Source organism: Typopeltis vanoorti, chromosome 21, assembly GCF_054136105.1.
Source record: "Typopeltis vanoorti isolate ZY-2024b chromosome 21, IOZ_Tvanoo_1.0, whole genome shotgun sequence".
NCBI lineage: Eukaryota > Metazoa > Arthropoda > Arachnida > Uropygi > Thelyphonidae > Typopeltis > Typopeltis vanoorti.
Window position 1 is genome coordinate 104,577,189 of NC_143569.1, and position 22,566 is coordinate 104,599,754.

General features: G+C 32.6%; 1 protein-coding gene across 3 annotated transcripts in view; it reads left to right on the plus strand.

Moving 5' to 3' along the window:
- LOC150095170 (uncharacterized) overlaps window positions 1-17,297 on the plus strand; it is a 55,783-nt gene extending 38,486 nt beyond the window's left edge. For all 3 annotated transcript variants that reach the window (XM_090411504.1, XM_090411505.1, XM_090411506.1), the window contains exons 6-9: window positions 102-150; window positions 353-387; window positions 12,601-12,676; window positions 16,768-17,297. In XM_090411504.1, the coding sequence (XP_090267630.1) occupies window positions 102-150; window positions 353-387; window positions 12,601-12,676; window positions 16,768-16,911 (304 nt within the window). In that variant the 3' untranslated portion in view covers window positions 16,912-17,297. The remainder of the gene's footprint in view (window positions 1-101; window positions 151-352; window positions 388-12,600; window positions 12,677-16,767) is intronic.
- The last annotated feature ends 5,269 nt before the right edge of the window (window positions 17,298-22,566 follow it).

The following is a 22,566-nucleotide window of genomic DNA, read 5'->3' on the forward strand; positions in this document are numbered from 1 at the left end:
AGGTAGATTTTGTTACACTTTGAGACTATCGATTTATCTGTTTATTTATATCTAATTGCAATATAGACTGTATATTTCATTTATCGTTTTCTTCTTTGTAGTGATATGTCTTACAGCTGGACATTGAGGTTAAATAGGCAGATACCAGAGGTAATAGTTCTGCATAAATTTTTCGAACCTTATTCTTTATTTCACTGTTCAATTTATTTGAAATTTGATAATATTAAAATGATTTTTTGAATACAATTCAATTAAAAGTAGTGTATGTTCTAATCACATGAATATGCAGTGTTCAGAATATATATATATATTCTGAACACTATACAGAAGTTCTTTTTTTTTTCTTTTTTAGACATATTGTCTGGATAATGGATACCGAGCAGAAGAGTACGTAAAATTAAAATAATATATTTCTGGACTTTCCTAATTCTTGAAAAAATAGTGAACACACACACACACACACACACACACACACACACACACACACACACACACACACACACACACACACACACACACACACACACACACACACACACACACACACACACACACACACACACACACACACACACACACAGAGAGAGAGAGAGATAGAGAGAGAGAGAGCCTCCGTAGCTCAGTTAGTTAGATGAACTAACCTGTGTTCAAAGAGGAAAGACCTGTGTTCAATTCCCGTCAGTGACGTGAGGAACCTTTGCCTTGTCTTGTCTCTTGCAAACAAAAGGTGAGTTAGCCTGTCTCATACGAATGTAGGAGTTTTTTTCACTCTGAAAGTCGGGGTTTTCAACCCCACAGAACAGCCAAACTTGCTTCTGAACACACATGGATTATAATCATGAATATATCCCAGGCATATACCGGTCCTGCGTCCGGTTATAATTGGGGATGAGAGAAGCAATGGTGAACTACCCTGTAAAAAATCTCGAAAGGAACACTTTTTGAACAATGCCTACAAATTCACCTAGGCTTGGAAACGACTGAAAAGGAAAAACCACGACACCACACAAGCACACAGTGAGAGAGAGAGAGAGAGAGAGAGAGAGAGAGAGAGAAAGAGAGAGAGAGAGAGAAAGAGAGAGAGAGAAAGAGAGAGAGAGAGAAAGAGAGAGAGAGAGAGAAAGAAATCCAAATATGGCATCGTAATTGCGTGTGCCGAAAATAGCCGTGCAGTGAAAATCTGTTCTAATATTTTGCAAAAAAGAAGTGGAAATCTGAGAAATGTGCCTTTCAATTTACCTCTTATTTTCTTCGTACATCAAAACTCTCGTGGGAAGTTAACTTTTCCAGTAGTATTGGCAAGTTTCAAGGGGAAATTAGCCTTCTTTCTTTCCCCCCAGTAGTAGGGTAGACACTTCTGACCAGATCAAGTTCAAGTGAAGATAAAGAATCGTGACGTGATTGGTTGTTTTTGATAACGTCATTGTGGACGTGACGTCATGAGATTGGAATGTTAGGAATTTCACTGGGGCATATGTTTCAGTGATGGAAGTTCTTGTGTTTTGGTACGCGTATGGAATTATAGGTGATGGTAGAGATAAGGATTCGTATTATGATTGGTGGAACACTTTGAACCAGATCAAGATCAAGAAAAGATAAGGATCATGACGTGAATGGTTGTTGTTATCACATGAAGATAAGTGAGGTCATTTGTTATTTCGAAATAAGTGACGTCATTTGTTAGTTGTTAATAAATGACGTTATTTTGAATGTAAAGGGAGATACAGTGTATAAGGAATCGTGTGGTGATTGATGGGACCCTACTGACCAGATCAAGATCAAGATAAGCTATGAAATCGTGACGTGAATGTTTGTTTTTATACAGTTTGGAATTTAGCTGGGGGCCCTCGTCTGTCAGGGATTTAACGAGGTGTGTTTGGTTCGTTTTTTGCCTAGTGGGTGATATTTAGAGATTCGAATCGCGCCGTTATGTGTTTGGAAATTTCTGGGGAACATATGTCTCTCTGTGATATCACATGGTGTTTTGGTTTGGCTATGGAATTGTGGGTGATGTTTTTGAGATATCTTGGAATTTTCCCAGAGTGACACACATCTGTCATTATCATCATGTTTTTTCCATGGTTGTCTATAGATGGCTGTATTAATTTTCCAATACATTTTGGGGTATTCCTTTGCTGTTAAAGGGTGGGAATTCTTAGAGTAGAGTAGGGTCCTGATGGCGGCCGTGTTTAGAGTTTTCTGAATAATTTAATTATATGCTATTGTCACTGAAACATAGTTTTTTTCTTCTATAGATGGCTGTACTAATTTTCCAATATACAGGGTGTTCGGGATAAATTTGACATATTTATAATTAATTATATTTTTCCGTAAGTTACATGTAGTAACACACACTTCTCTTCATTTAAAAGTTTGGACCCTTCTTCATTCATATACAAGATGTCAGAAAGGATGGATAGCTGGAACCCACCTGAATCATGGAAGAGAATAACTTGTATCATGATGATTCGCGCCCGCCATCAAAATAAGGATATTACGACTGCTGCCCATTGCTCCCTGAATACAGTAAAAACAATCAGGCATGAACTAGAGACTTGCAATGGTGACTACGAGGATGTAGCAAGAAGAAAGATCCCTAGCAGACGATCTGATTGCGTTCGTACAGCAGAATTCCTCGCAAATCTGCAGGAACAGGTGTTGAAGAACCCTGGCATTGGAATTCGGGCTTTGTTCGTGGAGTTGCTAACTGTAGTCAAGCCCTGGATAACAAGGGTAGCCAATGGTAGGCCGTATGTATGGCAGCAGGATTCGGCCCCTTGCCACACCTCTGGGAAAAGTCAAAAATGGTTGTCTGAAAATTTCTACGACTTCACCAGTCCAACTGTTTGGCCTCCAAACTCCCCAGACCTTAACCCCATGGATTATTTTGTATGGGGCGCAGTTGAAAAAGACACCAATCGCACTTCCAGTAATACAAAAGCCCAGTTAATGGATAAAATTAAAACAGTTTTTGCGGCCCTTCCCAGGGAGACTGTAGCATCAGCTTGTTCGAGGTTCCGAAGCAGAATTGAAGCTGTGATCGATGCTAATGGTGGTTATTTTGAGTAAATCTTGTTGATAGTATTGTAATTAACTCTGCCTGTAATGTTTTTTTGTCAATTCATTAAATTTAATAGATACAAAGAAGATTTTCTTTTTCCTTACGAAACTGTCAAATTTATCCCGAACACCCTGTATTTAGGGGTATTTCTTTCCTGCTAAAGGGTGGAAATTCTTAGAGTAGATTCGTGATGGCAGCTGTGTTTAAGCTTTTCAGAATAATTTAATTATATGCTGATGTCCCTCAAACATACACTTTTTTTTTTGCTCTGAAATTTTCATTATCAGTTGGAAGTGACATTACTAAAAGATTATTGGCAAATGACAACCTCTTTATCGAATTAACGTTATCTTGTTTATAAAGGTTTGGGTAATGGTGGTTTTTTTAGTTTACATGAAGAGGAAAACCAAACTGTATTTTAAAAATAAACAGAGAATTAAAAGGTTACAATAAATGTTTTGTATGTAGTCTAGCAATTCTAATGATATTTTAAATTTCTGGAATGATTCATCATAATGCAAATAAATGTTCCAAAATAGTTCAATTTTTATCCACATCACAACACACAGAAAGACAACCTCGGAAGAAATTTTTGTAATAACCTGAAAAGCTATTTCACTTTTGTTCCTTAGATTTTTCTGTCATTTTGGTACACTGGTATTTGCTTAACATTGGATAATACGATGTTTCTAATATGACTATATGTTCTTAGCATTCATATGATTCGTTCATTGTGACACACATATCTAAAATCGTGTGTTTTCATCCATAATATCTGGCAGTGAGCGGTAACTTCAAATCGCTGTATTCACCTTTTTCATGACTCAAATTCTCCCTTTGATGTTTTGCGTGGTTTTGTCAGTTCGGGGAAGTACAACTGTTTTACTAGTGTAAAATTCTTATGACACATAACCTAAAATTATTCATTTCTGATTAAGGATTTTATACAGTATTGTTTTCAAGTAAATGGGTTGTTTATTTGTTTACATTTCGTGTAGCTAGGAAACTAGAATTTATTTCAAACAAATATTAGCTCTGTAATCTCTCTTATCCGGTGGCCAATTTTGCTGTACCTAGGTGAGAAGTCGTGTGTTTAGTTTGGAACACTTCATTCCTGTGGGAAATTATTACTGTAATAAATTAATGCTTATATTTATTTTTTAAAACCAACATTCACTATTAATTTTACCTGCGATTCCTTTTGCTCTTAAGCTATTTCTATAACTGAAATGTATTTATTTTATTTATTTTTTCCTTTATAGTTAGTAATTTTAAGTAACGGATATGCAACAAACAAGGTTTTGAACTCGCAGTAGTGTATTCTTTTAGAAATATCTTTTGCCAACACAACAAATAAATAGTTATTTCTTATTATTTCAAATGAATATTAGTTCTGTAATATATACTTTGTTAATTTCTATGTTACCTTTTATTTGACTAATATTATTAACAAATTGTATTTTCTGAATCTAACATACAGAAATTAAATAAAGTGAAAAAGACAATATTTTATTTATTTTTTTCTTATTCTTCTGCTTTACCGTTTGTGCTGATGTTCATAGTGTATGATTTGCCACTGGTGGTTACATCTAATTCATGTAATTTTCCTCCATGTGACATTTCAAAACAAGTTGAACTAAGGTTTTTACATAGTTCAAATATGTAAAACTCATATCTGTTATTCCGGGTCTGGATATTAAGTTCGTTAATGTTTTCGATTTTTCTCTTCGAATGGCGAGTATTTTTTGGTATTTTCTTTTTGCTTCCAAGAGTTGACACAGTTTCATTGAGTGGATTTAAAAAAAAAGTCTCTGGTTAGTTTCTGGCATGAAATTTTACAAGGAGAAAAAAAATGTTATGGTCTTACTTAAATTTGTATAACACATCAATGACACTCAATTTTTTCACTTAAATTTACACTTTTTATTTGAATGAAATATTATTTACAGATTGTATTTACTGAAACTAATATACAGAAAATAAACAAAGTGAAAATTACAATCTAATTTTTTGTTCCTTAATCTTCATATTTTTAAATTTGCACTGTTGTTCAAACCTTCTTCCCATGCTTGTGGAATTGCCATTATGTGGTTTTTGACAATGCGACTCTCATCTTCAAGTTAATTTTCATCTGATGATCATTGGAAACTTATTACTGTAGTAAAATTAAGGGTTGCATATTGATTTTTTGAAACCAATACATCCACTTCTGAGAATTATTGAAAGCACAGAATCTTTTGTTATGTTAACAAAAGCATTTAAAAGTACACGCTATGTTTTCACGTTTTGGGCATCCAATTTCATTTAAATCAAGAACAGGCCTCCTTATTAACATCGTTAATGTTTTTGATTTTGCTCTTCCTTTGGCGAGTAATATTTGATATTTGCATGTGGATTCTATCATCCAATTTCTTAGTTTGTCCAGAGATAGCATACCAATTTCCCACTTCAGCTGATGGTGATATTTTATTTAACACGAATTCTGTTTTTTAACTCTTACAGGTAATTCTTTCCAAATACAAGGTGATTTTGTCAATGCATATCTTACAATAATTCCATCAGAAATACAAATTTCTTTAGGAAATAAATTTTATGTATCATTCTAAAGAAATTGGCAATCAATTATTCCAATGATAAGTGAAAATTTGTATTTTTCACCCACTGGCGATTTTTCATATTCGTTTTCCTTCATTCTTCTTCTTAGATTACTTCATGTGGCACCACAAATAAATAGTCATTTATTATTATTATTATTATTATTATTATTATTATTATTATTATTATTATTATTATTATTATTATTATTATTATTATTATTATTATTATTATTATTATTATTATTATTATTTCACTATTTATTAGCTCTGATCTTACATTTTAGGTTAACTTTCTGTTAGAAAATTCTAAACAATTAGAACTTTTCACAAAGACTCTTTCAAAGAATTTTGTGGCTCACCCATTAGCATGTAGAAACATGTCCGTGAATCATCTATGCGAAAGTTTTATTTTGGTAGGAATGGTCATGGTTAAGGGGTAAACACTACTATAAGGAAAACCAAATGAGTCAAGTGTCTTTGCAGTTAAGGAAATTCGTTAATCCCGTGCAGCTATCATATTGTCTTGTGGTGTTTGGTATCCAGGAAATAAAGTAAAATAATGGGTGAGCCACAAAAGTCATTGAAATTTTCTTTCTTCAGGAAAATAGCACCAGACAAAACTCTTCATATAGCTCTAAAAGGGTGGAAACCGATTATTATTTTAGAAGACATGTACATTTTGATGTATTTATCTCAGACCATTTAGGAAAGGTTATGTGAGGAAGTGGTTAGATATCCTCTTCTACTTGCAAAGAAGAGTTGACTAAGAAATGGACCTAAGTGAGTGTTATATTCTGAAATACAAAGATGGGTAACTAATGGAAGTATTTTTTTTTCTATTAGTTGTGAAGAAGCTGAGAGAATTTCACCAAAAATGTACGACATTGATAATCATTTACTATTTTTGGAAATTGAATTACCAGCTATTCATATCATGTTGAAATGTATCACTAATCATTTAATTCATCAATGGTAAAATTAGACTTTCAAGATTTTATCCAATTCGATAAAGATTCTTTATTTTGGGACATTTACAAACATTTTTCAAAAACTGTTTGTGTATATTTGCTGACAAAAAATACACAGAATGTTTAGGGAGGCATTGTGTCATTTCCAGACTTACACAATATCAAATGTATGGATGTGTGATTACCATGGTATCTGATTGAAAATCTCTTTTTCGTGACCAGCTATTTTGATGTATTGCAATCAAGAAACAGTGAGTAATAAAATTTTTATTTATTGAACTCTTTGGAAAATGTTAAGAGTCTAAACTAAACATTGTGAAATATTTTTAGCTAATTATATTTTCTATTTTTTTATCAGTGAATATACTTGTAAATAGTAATTCAGCAAAATAAAATATGCATTTGTAAACTTAAATAAACAAAGATGTATGGTTTTGTCATTGTGTTTTTTCCACAATGAATTTTGTACTCAATTATTCTGATTAGAACTCGATATTTAAAAATACAACTTTATATCCTAATGCAATTCTGTTTAATTATTTAAAACAAAATCACAACTGTGAAATTAATGCCAAGAACAGGGGGAAAAAGTGTTGAAAACTGATATCCATGTATTGATTATTTTAGAAATTGTCTAATGCTACCTATTGACATTGTTTGCGTTATCTGAAAACAATTTGTTCACGTAATCAAATATCTGAAGTGTTACAATTTCGTTGTGTTACAGAGAGATAGCAGATAATTAACGCAAAACATGAATTTACCTCTTAAAGTTTGGTATAGAAAAAATGTATGTACTCTCCAGATAACACATATACAAATTTTACCTTTCCCCACACAAATTAAGATAAAAAACATACCAACAGTATATCTAACAGTATACGAAAGCATGTCATTGAGTCATATGTGCAAAAGGTTCATTTTTGAAGGAAAAGTCATTTAGTAAGGGTAAACAGCTATAAGAAAAAACCATAGCATCGAGTGACTTTGGACTTAAGGTTATCATTCTTCCACTGCACGTACTGTTTTGTGTTCTGGTGTTTTGTGTTTGGTAATGTAAAAATAACAGGTGAGCCAGAAAATTCTTTGAAAGAGTCTTTGTGAAAAGTTCTAATTGTGTAGAATTTTGTAACAGAAAGTTAACATAAAATATACGATCAGATCTAATAATCAGTGAAATAATAATAATAATTGTAAATAACTATTTATTTGTGGTGCCATATTAAGTGATTTAAGAAGAAGAAGAAGAAGAATGAAGGAAAACGAATTTGAAAAATCGACAGTGGGTGAAAAATACGAATTTTCAATTATCATTGGAATAACTGATTGCCAATTTCTTTTGAATAAGACTTAAAATTTATTTCCTAAAGAAATTTTTATTTCTGATGGAATTATTGTAAGATATTCATTGACAAAATTACCTTGTAGTTGGAAAGAATTATCTGAAAGAGTTAAAAAACAGAATTCTTGGTTAATAAAATATAGCCATCAGCCGAAGTGGGTAATTGGTTCAATATCTCTGGACAAACTAAGAATTTGAATGATAGAATATCAACATGCAAATATCAAATGTTACTTGCCAAAGGAAGAGAAAAATCAAAAACATTAATTATGTTAATAGGGAGGCCTGTTCTTGACTTAAATGAAATTGGATGCCCAAAACGTGAAAACATAATGTGTATTTTTAAATGCTTTTGGACACATAACGAAAGATTCGGTGCTTTCAATAATTCTCAGAAGAATATGTATTGGTTTCGAAAAAATAAACATGCAACCATTAATTTTACTTTACTTATTAAGATCGCCAGATAAAAATTAACTTTCAGATGAGGGTCACGTTGTCAAACACCATATGATGGCACTTCCACAAGCATGGGAAGAACCTTTGAACAACAGTGCAAATTTAACAATAAGAAGATTCAGGAACAAAAAATATATTGTATTTTTCACTTTATTTATTTTCTGTAGGTTAGATTCAGTTAATACAATTTGTAAATAATATTTCATTCAAATAAAATGTGTAAATTTAAATGAACAAATTGGGTGTCATTGATGTGTTATACAAATGTCACATGTTATACAAATTTAAGTAAGACCATAACATTTTTTTTCTCCTTGTAAAATCTCATGCCACAAACTAACCAGAGACTTTTTTTTTAAAATCTATTCAATGAAACTGTGTCAACTCTTGGAAGCAATAGGAAAATATCAAAAAATACTCGCCATTGGAAGAGAAAAATCAAAAACATTAACGAATTTAATTGCCAGACCTGGAATAACAGATATGAGTTTTACATATTTGAACTATGTAAAAACACCATAGTTCAACTTGTTTTGAAATGTCACATGGAACAAAATCACATGAATTACACATAAGCGCTAGTGGCAAATCATACACTATGAACATTGGTGCAAATGTTAAAGCAGAAGAATAAGAAGAAAAAAATACTATCTTTTTCACTTTATTTAATTTCTGTATGTTAGATTCAGTAAATACATTTTGTTATTAATATTACAGTCAAATAAAAGGTAACATAGAAATTAAGAAAGTATATATTACAGAACTAATATTCATTTGAAATAATAAGAAATAACTATTTATTTGTTGTACTACTGGCAAAAGATATTTCTAAAAGAAAACACTACTGTGAGTTCAAAACCTTGTTTGTTGCATATCCGGTACTTAAAATTACTAACTGTAAATGAAAAAATAAATAAAATAAATACATTTCAGTTACAGAAATAGCTTAAGAGCACAAGGAATCGCAGGTAAAATTAATAGTCAATATTGGTTTTAAAAAAATAAATAGAAGCATTAATTTACTACTGCAATAATTTCCTACGGGAAAGAAGAGTTCCAACCTAAACACATGACTTCTCACCTAGGTACAGCAAAATTGGCCACCAGATAAGAGAAATTACAGAGCTAATATTTGTTTGAAATAAATTCTAGTTTCCTAGCTACACGAAATGTAAACAAATAAACAACCCATTTACTTGAAAACAATACTGTATAAAATCCTTAATCAGAAATGAATAATTTTAGGTTATGTGTCATAAGAATTTTACACTAATAAAACAGTTGTACTTCCCCGAACTGACAAAACTACGCAAAACATCAAAGGGAGAATATGAGTCATGAAAAAGGTGAATACAGCGATTTGAAGTTACCACTTGCTGCTGGATATTACTCATGAAAACACATGATTTAGGATATGTGTGTCACAATGAACGAATCATGTGAATGCTAAAATCTGATGTGACTATATGCTAAAAACATATAGTCATATCAGAAACATCATTTGACCCAATGCTAAGCAATTAACAGTGTACCAAACTGACTGAAAATCTAAGGAACAAAAGTCAAATAGCTTTTCAGGTTATTACAGAAATTTCGTTCTTTCAAGATTGTGTTTTTGTGTTATGGTGTGGATAAAATTTCAACAATATTGGAATATCTATTTGCATTAAGAAGTATCTTTCTGGAAAACTGTAAGTAAATTTAAATTATCATTAGAATTTCTAGACTACATACAAAAAAGTTATTGTAACCTTTTAAGTCTCTGTTTATTTTTAAAACACCGTTTGTTTTTTTCTCTTCATATAAGCTAAAAAAACACCATTACCCAAACATTTCTAAACAAGATAACGTTAATTCGAAAAAGAGGTTGTCATTTGCCAATAATCTTTTAGTGATGCCACCTCCAACTGATAATGAAAACTTCGGAGCAAAGAAAAAAGTGTATATTTGAGGGACACCAGCATATAATTAAATTATTCAGAGAAGCCTAATCACAGCCGCCATTACGAATCTACCCTAAGAATTCCCACCCTTTAACAGGAAAGAAATACCCAAAATGTATTGGAAAATTAGTACAGCCATCTATAGAAGAAAAAAAAAGTGTATGTTTGAATGACATCACCATATAATTAATTTATTCAGAGAAACTTAAAACACGGCCGCCACTAGACTCTACTCTACTCTAAGAATTCTCACCCTTTAACAGGAAATAAATACCCCAAAATGTATTGGAAAATTAGCACAGCCATCTCTATAGATATCTGTGCTAATTTTAGTTAAGGAAAAAAAAAACAGTTAAGAAAAAAACTGTATGTTTGAGTGACATTAGCATATAATTAAATTATTCAGAAAATCTTCAACACGGCCGCCATCACGACCATACTCTACTCTAAGAATTCCTTCCATTTAACAGGAAAGAAATACCACAAAATGTATTGGAAAATTAGTACAGCCATCTATAGACAATCAAGCACAAAACATGAGCACAATGTCGGATGTGTGTCATCCTGGGAAAATTCCAAGATATCTTATCTCAAAAACATCGCCCACGATTCCATAGCCAAACCAAAACACAATGTGATATCACAGAGAATCATATGTTCCCCAGAAATTTCCAAACACATAACGTCACGATTCTTATCTCTAATTATTACCCACAAGGCAAAAAACGAACCAAACACTCCATTTGATGTCTCTGACAGACTAGGGCCCCAGCGAAATTCCAAAATCTATAACAATAAACATTCATGTCACGAATCGTTATCTTCTCTTGATCTGGTCAGAAGTGTCCCACCAATCACGACACGAGTCCTTATCCACTAATATATCTCCCATTTCCATTCAAAACAACGTTACTTATTTACAACTAACAAATGATGTCACTTATTTACAAATAACAAATGACGTCACTTATCTTCATCTGAAAACAACAAACAAACACGTCACGATCCTTATTTTATCTTGATCTTGATCTGGTTCAAAGTGTCCCACCAATTACAACACGAATCTTATCTCTTACATCACCCATAATTCCATACGCCGATCAAAACACAAGATCTCACGTCACTGACACCTATGCCCCAGTGAAAGTACTAACATTCCAACCTCATGACGTCACGCCAACGATGACGTCATTAAATAAACAACCAATCACGTCGCGATTCCTTATCTTGATCTTGATCTGGCCAGAAGTGCCTACCCCTACTACCCCCCCAGAAGAGTCTTAAGTTCCGCGATTGTTATTGGTCTTCGCGGATAAGCTTCTCACGTCACGACTTCCTCCCACAGATGTGCAATCATGGTGGACTTACCACTTCATCGTATACGTTCGGCTTATTCTGAAAACCAGCCACAGACAGTGTGACATCTGTGAATCTTTACATAGAAAGTGCACCGTCATCGATTAAGATATAACACTTTCATCATTTTTTCACCATGGAAATTAAACGTTTGTTCCTAAAGAAAAAACGACTGCACGACATTACACTTGCAGAAAACAATTTTTCTTGTGGCAGTGTTCTTCCTTAATATGACATTCACTTTCACCAAAGTACGCATTTGTAGTTATTCTGTCTAACTGTCGCTCAGCACGAACTCGATTTCTCATCTTTGGTGAGAATTAATAAATAATGTAAAAAATAAAGCATCTATTCCTGTCTCATTTTTGTTTATATCGGTTGAGTTTCTTATTTACAAATCTAATATATCCGAACAACGATATTCACATAATGTCTGTAGCGTTTATTTTATTGCATCATGTACTAGAAGCTATTAAACTAGAATTAATCTTTAATTGGATGGATAATGAGACTGGAACAGACCAATATGGTCTATACCCGTAATTAATGTTAAGATGATGATGATGGTGATAAAAACTTGTACAGGAATCCCTGCAGAAGCCATCAGTATCATGTCCACTAATTTCCTCAAACTGAATCTCTTTCGAAATGCGATGAGAACAATCAACACTAAAATATCAAGAAATTCAAATAATTTAGAAACATGCTTTGTAGATAAAAACAAAAATTTAAAGAAATTTAAATTTACAAATTAAAAATAAATTCATTTTAACTTGAAATGAATATTTATAAATTTATAATATTTTAAAGTATTTAAAAATATTAAATACACAACATTCTGGATAGCTATGTAAATTTCCACTGTCTGTTCCAGATGCCAGGCTATAAACCTCACAATTGTCATGGATTCGATGGAAATTATTTCTCAGATTTATTCCCCAAAGATAGAGGTATCAATATTCTTTCGTTATTTTTGTTTCATGCTCATTTGATAAAACTCTGTCTTGTACTCAAGAAATGCTCCATCGAAAATAATAGTACAATATTGTCACAATATTGTACTATTATTTTACCAATTGCAGATCTAAAATTTCCATCTTTTTTATATTTTGATATCCTTAAATTCACTAGAATATTTCCTACTCTTTATACGAATCCCACCTAAAGCAGTAAGACGTAAGACGATTCTGCAGTAAGACCTGTGCTATCTCATTCTGAACGAATGCAATCATGTGCCATTGAAACATAAGCCTCTCCACCTACAATCCCCAGAATGGAGTCATTTTATGCTTCTATTCATGTTATAGGTTACATTTTATTGTTATAAGTAAGAAAGAATAATATTCTTATTGTTATTTACCTCAGGTTGCATTCATCTAGGTTTAATTTTAGTATTGCTGAAGATGGCTATAATTCAATGCTCTCAGTATATTAAAACAAATATCATTAAATATTTAATCTTCTGGGGAATAACGAATGCTCAAGGAGCATAGACACTTCCAAAGAATCTCCGGGCTGAACATGGTGTGTTCATTAAAACTAGGAACCTGGAATGTCAGAACTCTCTATGAAGCAGGTAAGCTAAGAAATACTATCCAAGAAATGAAAAGACTCGGAATTGGGATTTTAGGAATGAGGATTTTAGGTGACCAAGATTAGGCAAAACTCAATTTAATGACATGACAATGTATCACTCTGGAAGTAGTGAAAACGGAGTGGGAATAATATTAAACAAAGATGTCAATAAGTCACTGTTGAGTTTCATCCCCTATTCAGATAGGATGATGCTATTAAAACTGAAAGGTTAACCACTAGATGTTAATCTTATACAGGTCTATGCCCCTCCGAGATCTAAGAAGTTTATGATCAATTAAAAGAACTAATGAAAAACACAAAAAAGCATGATATTAACATCGTCATGGGTGATTTCAATGCTAATGTTGGGAAAGATAGAAGTGGAGATATAATTGGCGAACATGGACTGGGAACAAGAAATGAGAGAGAGGCGACCGTCTTATTCAATTCTGCCAGGAAGAGGAGCTAATTATCACAAACACAAGGTTTAAGCTACCATCCTGAAGGCTGGTACTTGGGGACCACCACAAGATAATAATGGGTATATAGTCAAAAACCAAATTGATTACTTACTAATTAATCGACGATTTCGATGTTCTATAAAGAGTAAAAAAACCTATCCTAGTGCAGATATTGCTTCTGATCATAACCTACCGGTAACAGAGTTAAAAATTAGAATGAAAGCTATACTTAATAACATCAACAAAAATATTTAATTTAGGAAAATTAAAATCCCACAAATAAGAAACAAATTGAGTCAAGATCTGAATCAAGAGCTAGCACTTATCAAGAATGATGACATCATGAGGGTTGATGAATCATGGGACAGATTAAAATCTGTCTTCATAGAGAAATGTACCAATACATTGTTTCCTAATAGAGCAGTAAAAAAGAAAGATTGGATAACTGATGAAATTCTTTTTCTCATTTATCAACGCAGATCATATAAAAATCATTGTCCAATGTCTGGATGAATGCAAACTGTATAGAAATAGAAATTCTAAATGAAAAGCATGAGAGTTTTAATCTACACAAAAAACTGAAAGAGTCCTCAGGTATATTTAAGAAAAACAATTCTGTATACTTCGAAACAAAAAGGGACAAATGATATTCGAAAAGGATGACAAAATACAAGAATGGGTGAAATATATAGAACACTTTACTGATAACAGACAGAAACCAGAAAATACTTATGAACATATGGAAGGTCTAGGTATTCTGAGATCTAGGTAGAATGTGCACTAAACTCAGCTAAAAATTGTAATACCATAGGCCCGGATAGAATATCGGCAGAAATAGTAAAGCTATTAGAAGGTGACAACATTAATATATTAGTAAAGCTATTTAATAAGATCTACAATACAGGCATAATCTCTCAAGACTGGTTACAGTCGACATTCAAAATGCTACCTAAAAAGCAAATGCGAAAACTTGTAATGACTATAGAATGATCAGCCTAATGATTCAGGGTCTCAAAATGTTTCTGAAAATAATTCAAAAAGAATATACAGCAAATGTGAAGACACCATCAGTGATAACCAATTCGGTTTTAGAAACGGTTTGAGAACAAGCGAGGCTCTTTTTTTCTGTTCTCAGATCTTATTCCAAAAATGCATTGGCCAAAATAAGGAAATATTCATTTGCTTCATCGACTTCAAGAAAGCATTTGACAAGGTCCAATATGCTAAAATGATCGCTGGATTAGATGGTAAAGACATCAGGATCATTGAAAACTTATATTGGAACCAAAAGCATCTGTTCACATTCATTAAATTGAGTAAGTTAGTAAGTTACGTAAAGTTTTACATGTTTCTTTATAAAGCCGTTCCATAAGGAACCGACTTTTGTGAAGGACTCTCTTGTCTTGTTCCAGTGAACTCTATATCTAGTGTTGGTGGCACGTTTCGCAAGCCCAGACTGTTCAGGTTCAAGGTATCGAATATAAGTCTTGTGTTCTTCTAGCCGAATAAATGCAATTCTTCCTGTTTGTCCGAAATAAGATAATCACATGAGCAAGGAATCTGGTAAAAACCTGGATAAGGGAGATCTGGTAGCTTGTCCTTTGGAGATGTGAGAAAGGTGGAGATTTTTCTGAAGGAACGAAAGGCAACAAAAATATTTAGTGGTTTTAAAACTTTGGCTATGCGTTCACTAATGCCTTGCACATAAGGGATAGGAATACGCATTATTTCTTCTGTATTTGAAGAGGAAGTCATATAAAACTACTCAAAGCTCTTTTGATGAAGCAATTCTTATATCCATTAGATAAAAAAGAGGAAATAATATATTGCAATTCTTTCTGCAATAGATCGTCTGAAGAACAAAAGGAGTGGGTCTGATGAATCAGTGTTTTAATAGTTCCTCTTAAGTGGGATGGTGATGAGATTCAGCATGGATATAATGGTCTGTATGAGTCGTCTGCCTATAGACAGAGAAATGTAGGTTATCATCTGATTGGCGAAGAATTAAAAGATCTGAAAAGGGCTAACTGCTTATTTAATTCTAGTTCTAAGGTGAACTGGATCTTTGGATGAAGTACATTTAATTTGGATAGAAACTGTTGTAGTTCATCAGAAGGGCCATTACAGATAGCAAGAATGGCATCTACATATCTGAACCAATGAGTTGGTCTAGGAGAAATGTTGTCAAAAATACGTTGTTCAAAGTGCTCCATAAAGAAGTTGGCGATAGCAGGAGAAGAGGATTGCCCATTGATGTTCCTTCGATTTGTTGGTATAACTTGATATTAAACGAAAAATAACCAGAATGTATTACAAAATCAAATATTTTTACAATGTCTGAAGGAAATTCCTGTTGCAGTAATGCAAAACTTTCAGATAAAGTACATTAGTAAATAATGAAACAACATCTAAACTAATCATAATATACGAAACGTCCAAATGAAGATCTGAAATTTTATTTTTGAAATCCAAAGTATTTTTTATATAAGAATCAGTTCTTCTAGTTGTAAATAAATTTGATAAAAATTTAGAAATTTTATAAATGGAACAGCAATGGTCAATCCTCTTCCTCCTGCTTAGAAAGATGTCAAGAGACACTCCCAAGGGGGAGGCATCGTGTCCTGTAACGAGTTAAGTGTTTTTGTAGCCACTATAAATTGAAGGAATATGATGCTCCCAAGAATTCACTGGTGGCATAGATTTTTGTAAATGCCTCTAGGTGGAAGAGAATTTTCGTGTCCAATTGCCAGTTCACCATCCTGTGTATTGGTTGTTTAAATAGTCTTGAAAAGGTTTATACTCTATTTCTTCAGCAAGGTTTGTAGTGTGTCTAACCTCCAGGATCGCATGGTTTAGTTGCTATAACTTTATAACATTTCGAACCTTTGTTGGGTAAAATTCTCGTATAAGCTGAAATAAAGACGATGAAATTTTGTATTTTATTATTTTTTTTATTAAATTTTCATTTCTTATTCATTTAGTTAGTTTTTATTCTTTTTTCACAGAGTATTGAAATTCTGGGTTACGTTGGTGGATATCTTGGAATTTGGATTGGAATTTCTATTGTGACTTTCTACGATTACTTGATGGTGATTATGGAACGTGTCAGAAACCTCCGTCGATCCAAGAAACAAGGGCGACTTCGCTAAGTTTTAAAGTGGTCTTTAAGTGAAAAGTTTAATATTGAATTTCATATGATAAAAATCGTAATTTTTTGTTATTATTGTATCTGGTACGATCACAGAAAATTGAGGAACATGGGAAAATTAGTCTATATAAAATAATTTGTCACACTGGCATTTTGTTGTAACACCACTGCAACGAAAATTAGGAATGAGTAAGGCAATCTTTAATGAGATTGCCTTTCAGAAAATTGAATGCATGCAACTTTCTGTTAAATGCGAATGCTATAGCAATGTTTAAATGTTAGTTGCTGTAGAGAAAATGTACCCTTGTCGCTGTTTTAACCTGCTAACTTGCTATGTTTTAACAAGTTATGAAATTTGGGCGATATGCTCTTTGAACATAATGTTTTGTGTAAATTTCTGAGAAGCTTTTCAATGTAAAAATGCAATGTTATTCATTACAAAATAAATTCCTTAGTTCAAAATGTATTGTGTGCATTTTTTTCCTTGCATAGCTAAATATTATAAAAATTGTTGCACCATTTAAACAGTTGCAGTTTCTAATATGTGGTAAATGCAGTCGGATAGTGATGTCATCTCATTTTTGTTGGTGATTGAGAAGCAGTTAGTCAATTTATTTTATTAATATAGCAAATTATGGTGATTGGGTATTATTGCAGTATTCGTACTCATTGAAGGACAGAATCATTACTAGAAATGTGTTGCTTCTATTCATCCGAGTGAAAAACAAATGAGAGATATCAATTCATCGACTACTCAACTAGTGCGAAAACGTTCTTGTGTTTCACACCATCTGCAGAAATAAGTGAATAAAAAAAAAAAAAAAACAGATTACACCAAGTACCGTATGCAAAATTAAATATTTGAAAAGAGAAATGACAATATAAAGCGCACATTTGCTATGAACGAGTGGCTTGTTCGTGGTCTGCTGCGAATTATTGGTAACTAGAGTGCGGTTTTTAAGAGCCTCCTTAGCTCAGTCGGTATTAAAGAAGCCCTTTGGTCGGAAAGACGTGGGTTTGATTCCAGTCCAAGACGTGAGAAATCTTTATCTGGTCTCCTTCGTATAGATTTAGTCGGACTCATACGAAGGCAGAGGTTTCTTCTGTTAGAACTCGGGTTTTCCGTCCCTCTTAACAGGCAAATCATCACTGTGAACACACACTCTACACACTAAGATACCTCTTCACCCGCAGCATGAGGTCGGCGACAAGTCGGTTGGGATCATGCGCATCTTGACCTACTTTGAAATGCTTTGTGTCCAGTCCAACTGGTTTAGTTTTGAGGTCAATTTATGGCATCATGTACAAGTAACAGCATCGTTTCTAGCATAGTTTTAATCAAGGGGTGTTTAATTCCCCTTATCAAAAAGTAATTAAAATCATTTTCCCTCAATCGTTGTTTCGTGTTCATAAGCATTGGCCAGCGTGTTTCTACCTCAACCAACAGGGAGAGACTCACGGGACTTTACCTTATGATGTCTTCATTTCCAAAGTTTATAGGTCATCGACTTGTTGGTTCGTTGCCTTGTTTTGGTTTTAGGCCCGGGTCGTGGTCATGTTTCGTTATCAGTTTACCCAGTTTTCTTGAAGGCATCTAGTGATTTCTGTTATTTGTTTCTCCTCTTTTCATCATCATCATCATGCGTATCAAGGATTTACGCATAGCATGGCCTGTTCCGAACTCAGAAGTCATCGTTGAATCGTTTAAGAGGACGTTCTGGTTTTCTTTTTCCAAATGGCTTGTACTATAAGGCTTGTTTTGGTAATCTTTCTGCTTTCATTCTTTGAACGTGTTCCATCCATTTGTGTTTATATTTTTCAATTTTTTTCTATTACTGGTTCTTGGTTTAATTCTTTCATAATATCTTCGTTTCTTTTGTGATCAAATTTGCAGTTTTTCTCATAAACTTCATTTCTGCTGTTGTTAATCTTTGTTTGTATTTTTGTTTTATTGTCCAGCTTTCGCTTCCACACATTAAGACTGGTAGGGCTAATATATTGTATACTTTTAGTCTGGTTTGTTTTTGAACTAGGTTTGGTTTAAATTTACAGTTAATTACACCTGTTATTTTTAAATATTTTGCAATTTTTAAGTTTATATCGTTTTCATTTTCATATGTGATCATACATCCTAGGTAGTTAAATGAATTCACCTGTTCTAAGATCTTGTTGTCTATTACTATTTTAGTTCTTGCTGGATCTTGTCCTTTAAAGCCCATAGTTTTTGATTTTTCTGTTGGTATTATCATGCCATAATCTTTGGATATCTCATTTAGATCTAAAATAGCTTTCTGTAAGTATCTTCAGAATTTGTAATTATTATTTGGTTCGTCGCAAAGAGAAGAGTGTTTAAGTTTACTGTAAGAGAAAGTTTAATTCCTTGATGTAAATTTTTATTCCATTTTATTATTATTTCATTTAAGTAGATATCAAAAACAGTTGCTGAGAGGGGACATCCCTGTCGGACCCCTTGGTTTATCTCTCTCGTATATGATAGCTCGTGATTTAATCTTATTTGTATTTGATTATTTTCATATATACTTGTGATAGCTTTTAGGATATTATTTGGTATTTGTCTTTCTTTTAAGATGTTAAATAATATGTTTCTTTTAACTTTGTCAAATGCTTTTTAAAAATCAATAAATGCAATATGTATTTCTAAATTGCATTCTCTTCTTTTCTCTATTATTAATTAGGCAAAAGGCCGGGTCAATATACGTGATCGTCCTTTTCTAAATCCATTCTGTACTTCTAAAATAAAGTTTTCGGGATATTTCATTAGTTTGCTATTTAAGATTCTGTTATATATTTTGTAACAGGAATTTAATCATTTACTAAATAGATTGAATTTTGTAAACAGCAAAATGATTCTAGGAAAATTATGAATAATGCTAGATATATTAACAATAAAAAGGTAATTTATTACCTTCTTTCAAACTAGCTGAAGGTATGTATATTTATCCTTTGAAAAATAATTGGAAAAAGGAGGGTGCATATTCATTAACTTGGAAGTATTGTTTTTTGAGGGTGAGGTCATAAAGCTTTTTTGTGTTTAGTCTGCGAAGGGAGGTATATTTTTGAAAGAATGTTAATGTTTCACTACTTGTTTAGATGAAAACAGGCTGTTACAACGTCCAGTTCCCACGTCCATTAGTGAGATCTCAGGTAGGTCAGTTCTCTTCAAAGCATTTAGTGTAAGCTAACTGGGGGGAAGGGGAGGGGTTCTGATGATTTCAGGTGGAAAATGTTTGTATATAAAGTCAAGGGGAATATACTTAGTCTGAACTTGTTGTCTGCATGTGTGATCATATCACTACAGAAATATTTAAAGAAAATGGAAACAGGTCCATCTACAACTGAAAATATTGATGATGACTAAACGAAGAATACAGGTAAGCATTCTAACGTAATTTAATAAATTAAGTTGATTTCTCTAACCTTTTAGCAATGTAGTGTTTCCTTCCCACCCTGTTTCTAATGAAAGAAAAATTATGAATTATAATCTCCTTTTTGTTTTTGCTTTTTTATGTTCATATAAAAATGTGTGTATTAATAGTTTTAATTTAAACTATAATTGAGGGAAGGGGTGTATTTCTGATACTTCTTTTCTTTTTTTTTTTTAGCTGTATGCTGTTGCAATGCATCTTCGCTTGAAGAAGGCTTTGCAGATTTATGTGAATATAATATTACCCCGCAAATTAGAGAAGAGGATGTCATGTTTTATTGTACATGTAAGGATGGTGAATGTCAGGGAAATACTATTAAAGATGGAATTGGTCACATGAGTGACTGTGAAATGGGTGCACTTCACGCATTTACTATATTACTTCTTAATAAAAATATCCCGGTGTTATTAATGCAACCGGAGTTTGACATGTTTATATTTTAGTTTTTCAATATCGTGAAAAAAAAACCATTAATGTTTCAAATTCCTATTACTTTGGAACCACTGATCAACATTTCTAAAGAAGGTATAGTGGAAAATCGTGTATGTACCAAATGAATGAACATATTTCACAGAGCAAACTGTTCTGAAGGGATAACATGGTTTTGGTTTGTGGTGCATTATTTTAGAAATCCTTTCGATAGTACTGATCACTCATGATTTCTCAACACAGCAATTTGAGTTCATTATTGTCCTCCATGTAAATATTTGCTTAATAAAAATGTATTTAACCAGAACCAGTGATTGTCAATGTTTATTTTCTGTAAGATGTCTACGAAGGGTGATTTAATCTGAGTGGGGTTTGGAAGCATATCATCTTTGCAGAGAACTTCTCAAAGCTAATTGACTCAATTATTTCATTGAGTCAGTTAATTATTATTTAATATATAAATTTGATATATATATTTGATGACTGAAATATAATTAGTGAAAAGATGATGAAATCATTACTTTATTGAAAACAAGATTACGAATTGAAAACATGATTATAGAATTAGCATCGCATTCAGTGATACTGCTTCCTTTGATATATATATATATATATATATATATTTGTATCATAACCTGAATTAATGAGAGTCTCCTTTATAGAAAAAATTGTTTATACCAGAAAATAAGGAAAAACAGGGTGCATACAGTTACTTACAGAATCATTACATCATGATGTAAGTCTTGTAATTCCCCACGCACAGAAAATTAAAACTTTCCAACCTCTGAATATGCACAAACAAAAACGATTCCAGTGATGAATTTGACCTTAAGTTCAAAGACAACGTTATCTCCATACAAGATATCTTCATTCAGTATAGATATCTTACCTTAAAAGTTTTCAAATAACTAGGACCTTGATAATGGTACATGTTTACGTAGAACATTATTCACTGCAAACATGTGTACAAAATTTACCTAGTTTCAGACAAAAAAGAAAATCAAACAGGGACGAATAAACACCCATATAAAATTTATTAAACTTGTTAAATGTTTTCATCTTTTCAGCAGTCTACTGTTTCGTTTTCCTATCTAACGCAGAGAAAAAAAAATTATCTAACGTTTTCGAAAGATCGTAAACTCTCTCACTTGGCATATCAAAGCAAACATGCGTACAAAAATTATCTGGTGATCGATTTTTTTTAATTCCTTTCATATATGCTGAGCTGACTTTCTCCAGTACAGATTTCTAAATAGTAAGGGTGTTTTTTATCGAAGAGTTTAATGTTCACACCTGCAACTGGTATTCGTTTGCTAACTGCATAGAACAAAGAGTTAGAAAAGGATGAGATATTAACAATTCGTTTTATACAAAAAATATTACTGTTGCGATGTAATGTCTTGATTCTCCGCAAAGTGCAGGACAAGCTGTACAAGAAAAACATCGCATATTACAATTGGCTTTACAATGAAAAAAAAGGGGAGGAAATAACAGAACTCACTAAACGCTTTCAAGAGAAGTGGGGAAACTGATAACGAGACGTGACCAGGACCCAGGCTGAAAACAAACAAGGCAATGAAATAACAAGTCGATGACCTTAAAACTATTGGAAATTAAGACATCATAATGTGAAGTTCAGTGAATCTCCCCCATTGGTTGAGGTACAAACATGCTAGCCAATTACATACTGTTATCGTAAAAATTAATGTGGTTTGCATTTATTTACTCAATTTTTATTTATACTTGATTCTAAATGTCTATTCAATATTTATCTGTTACTT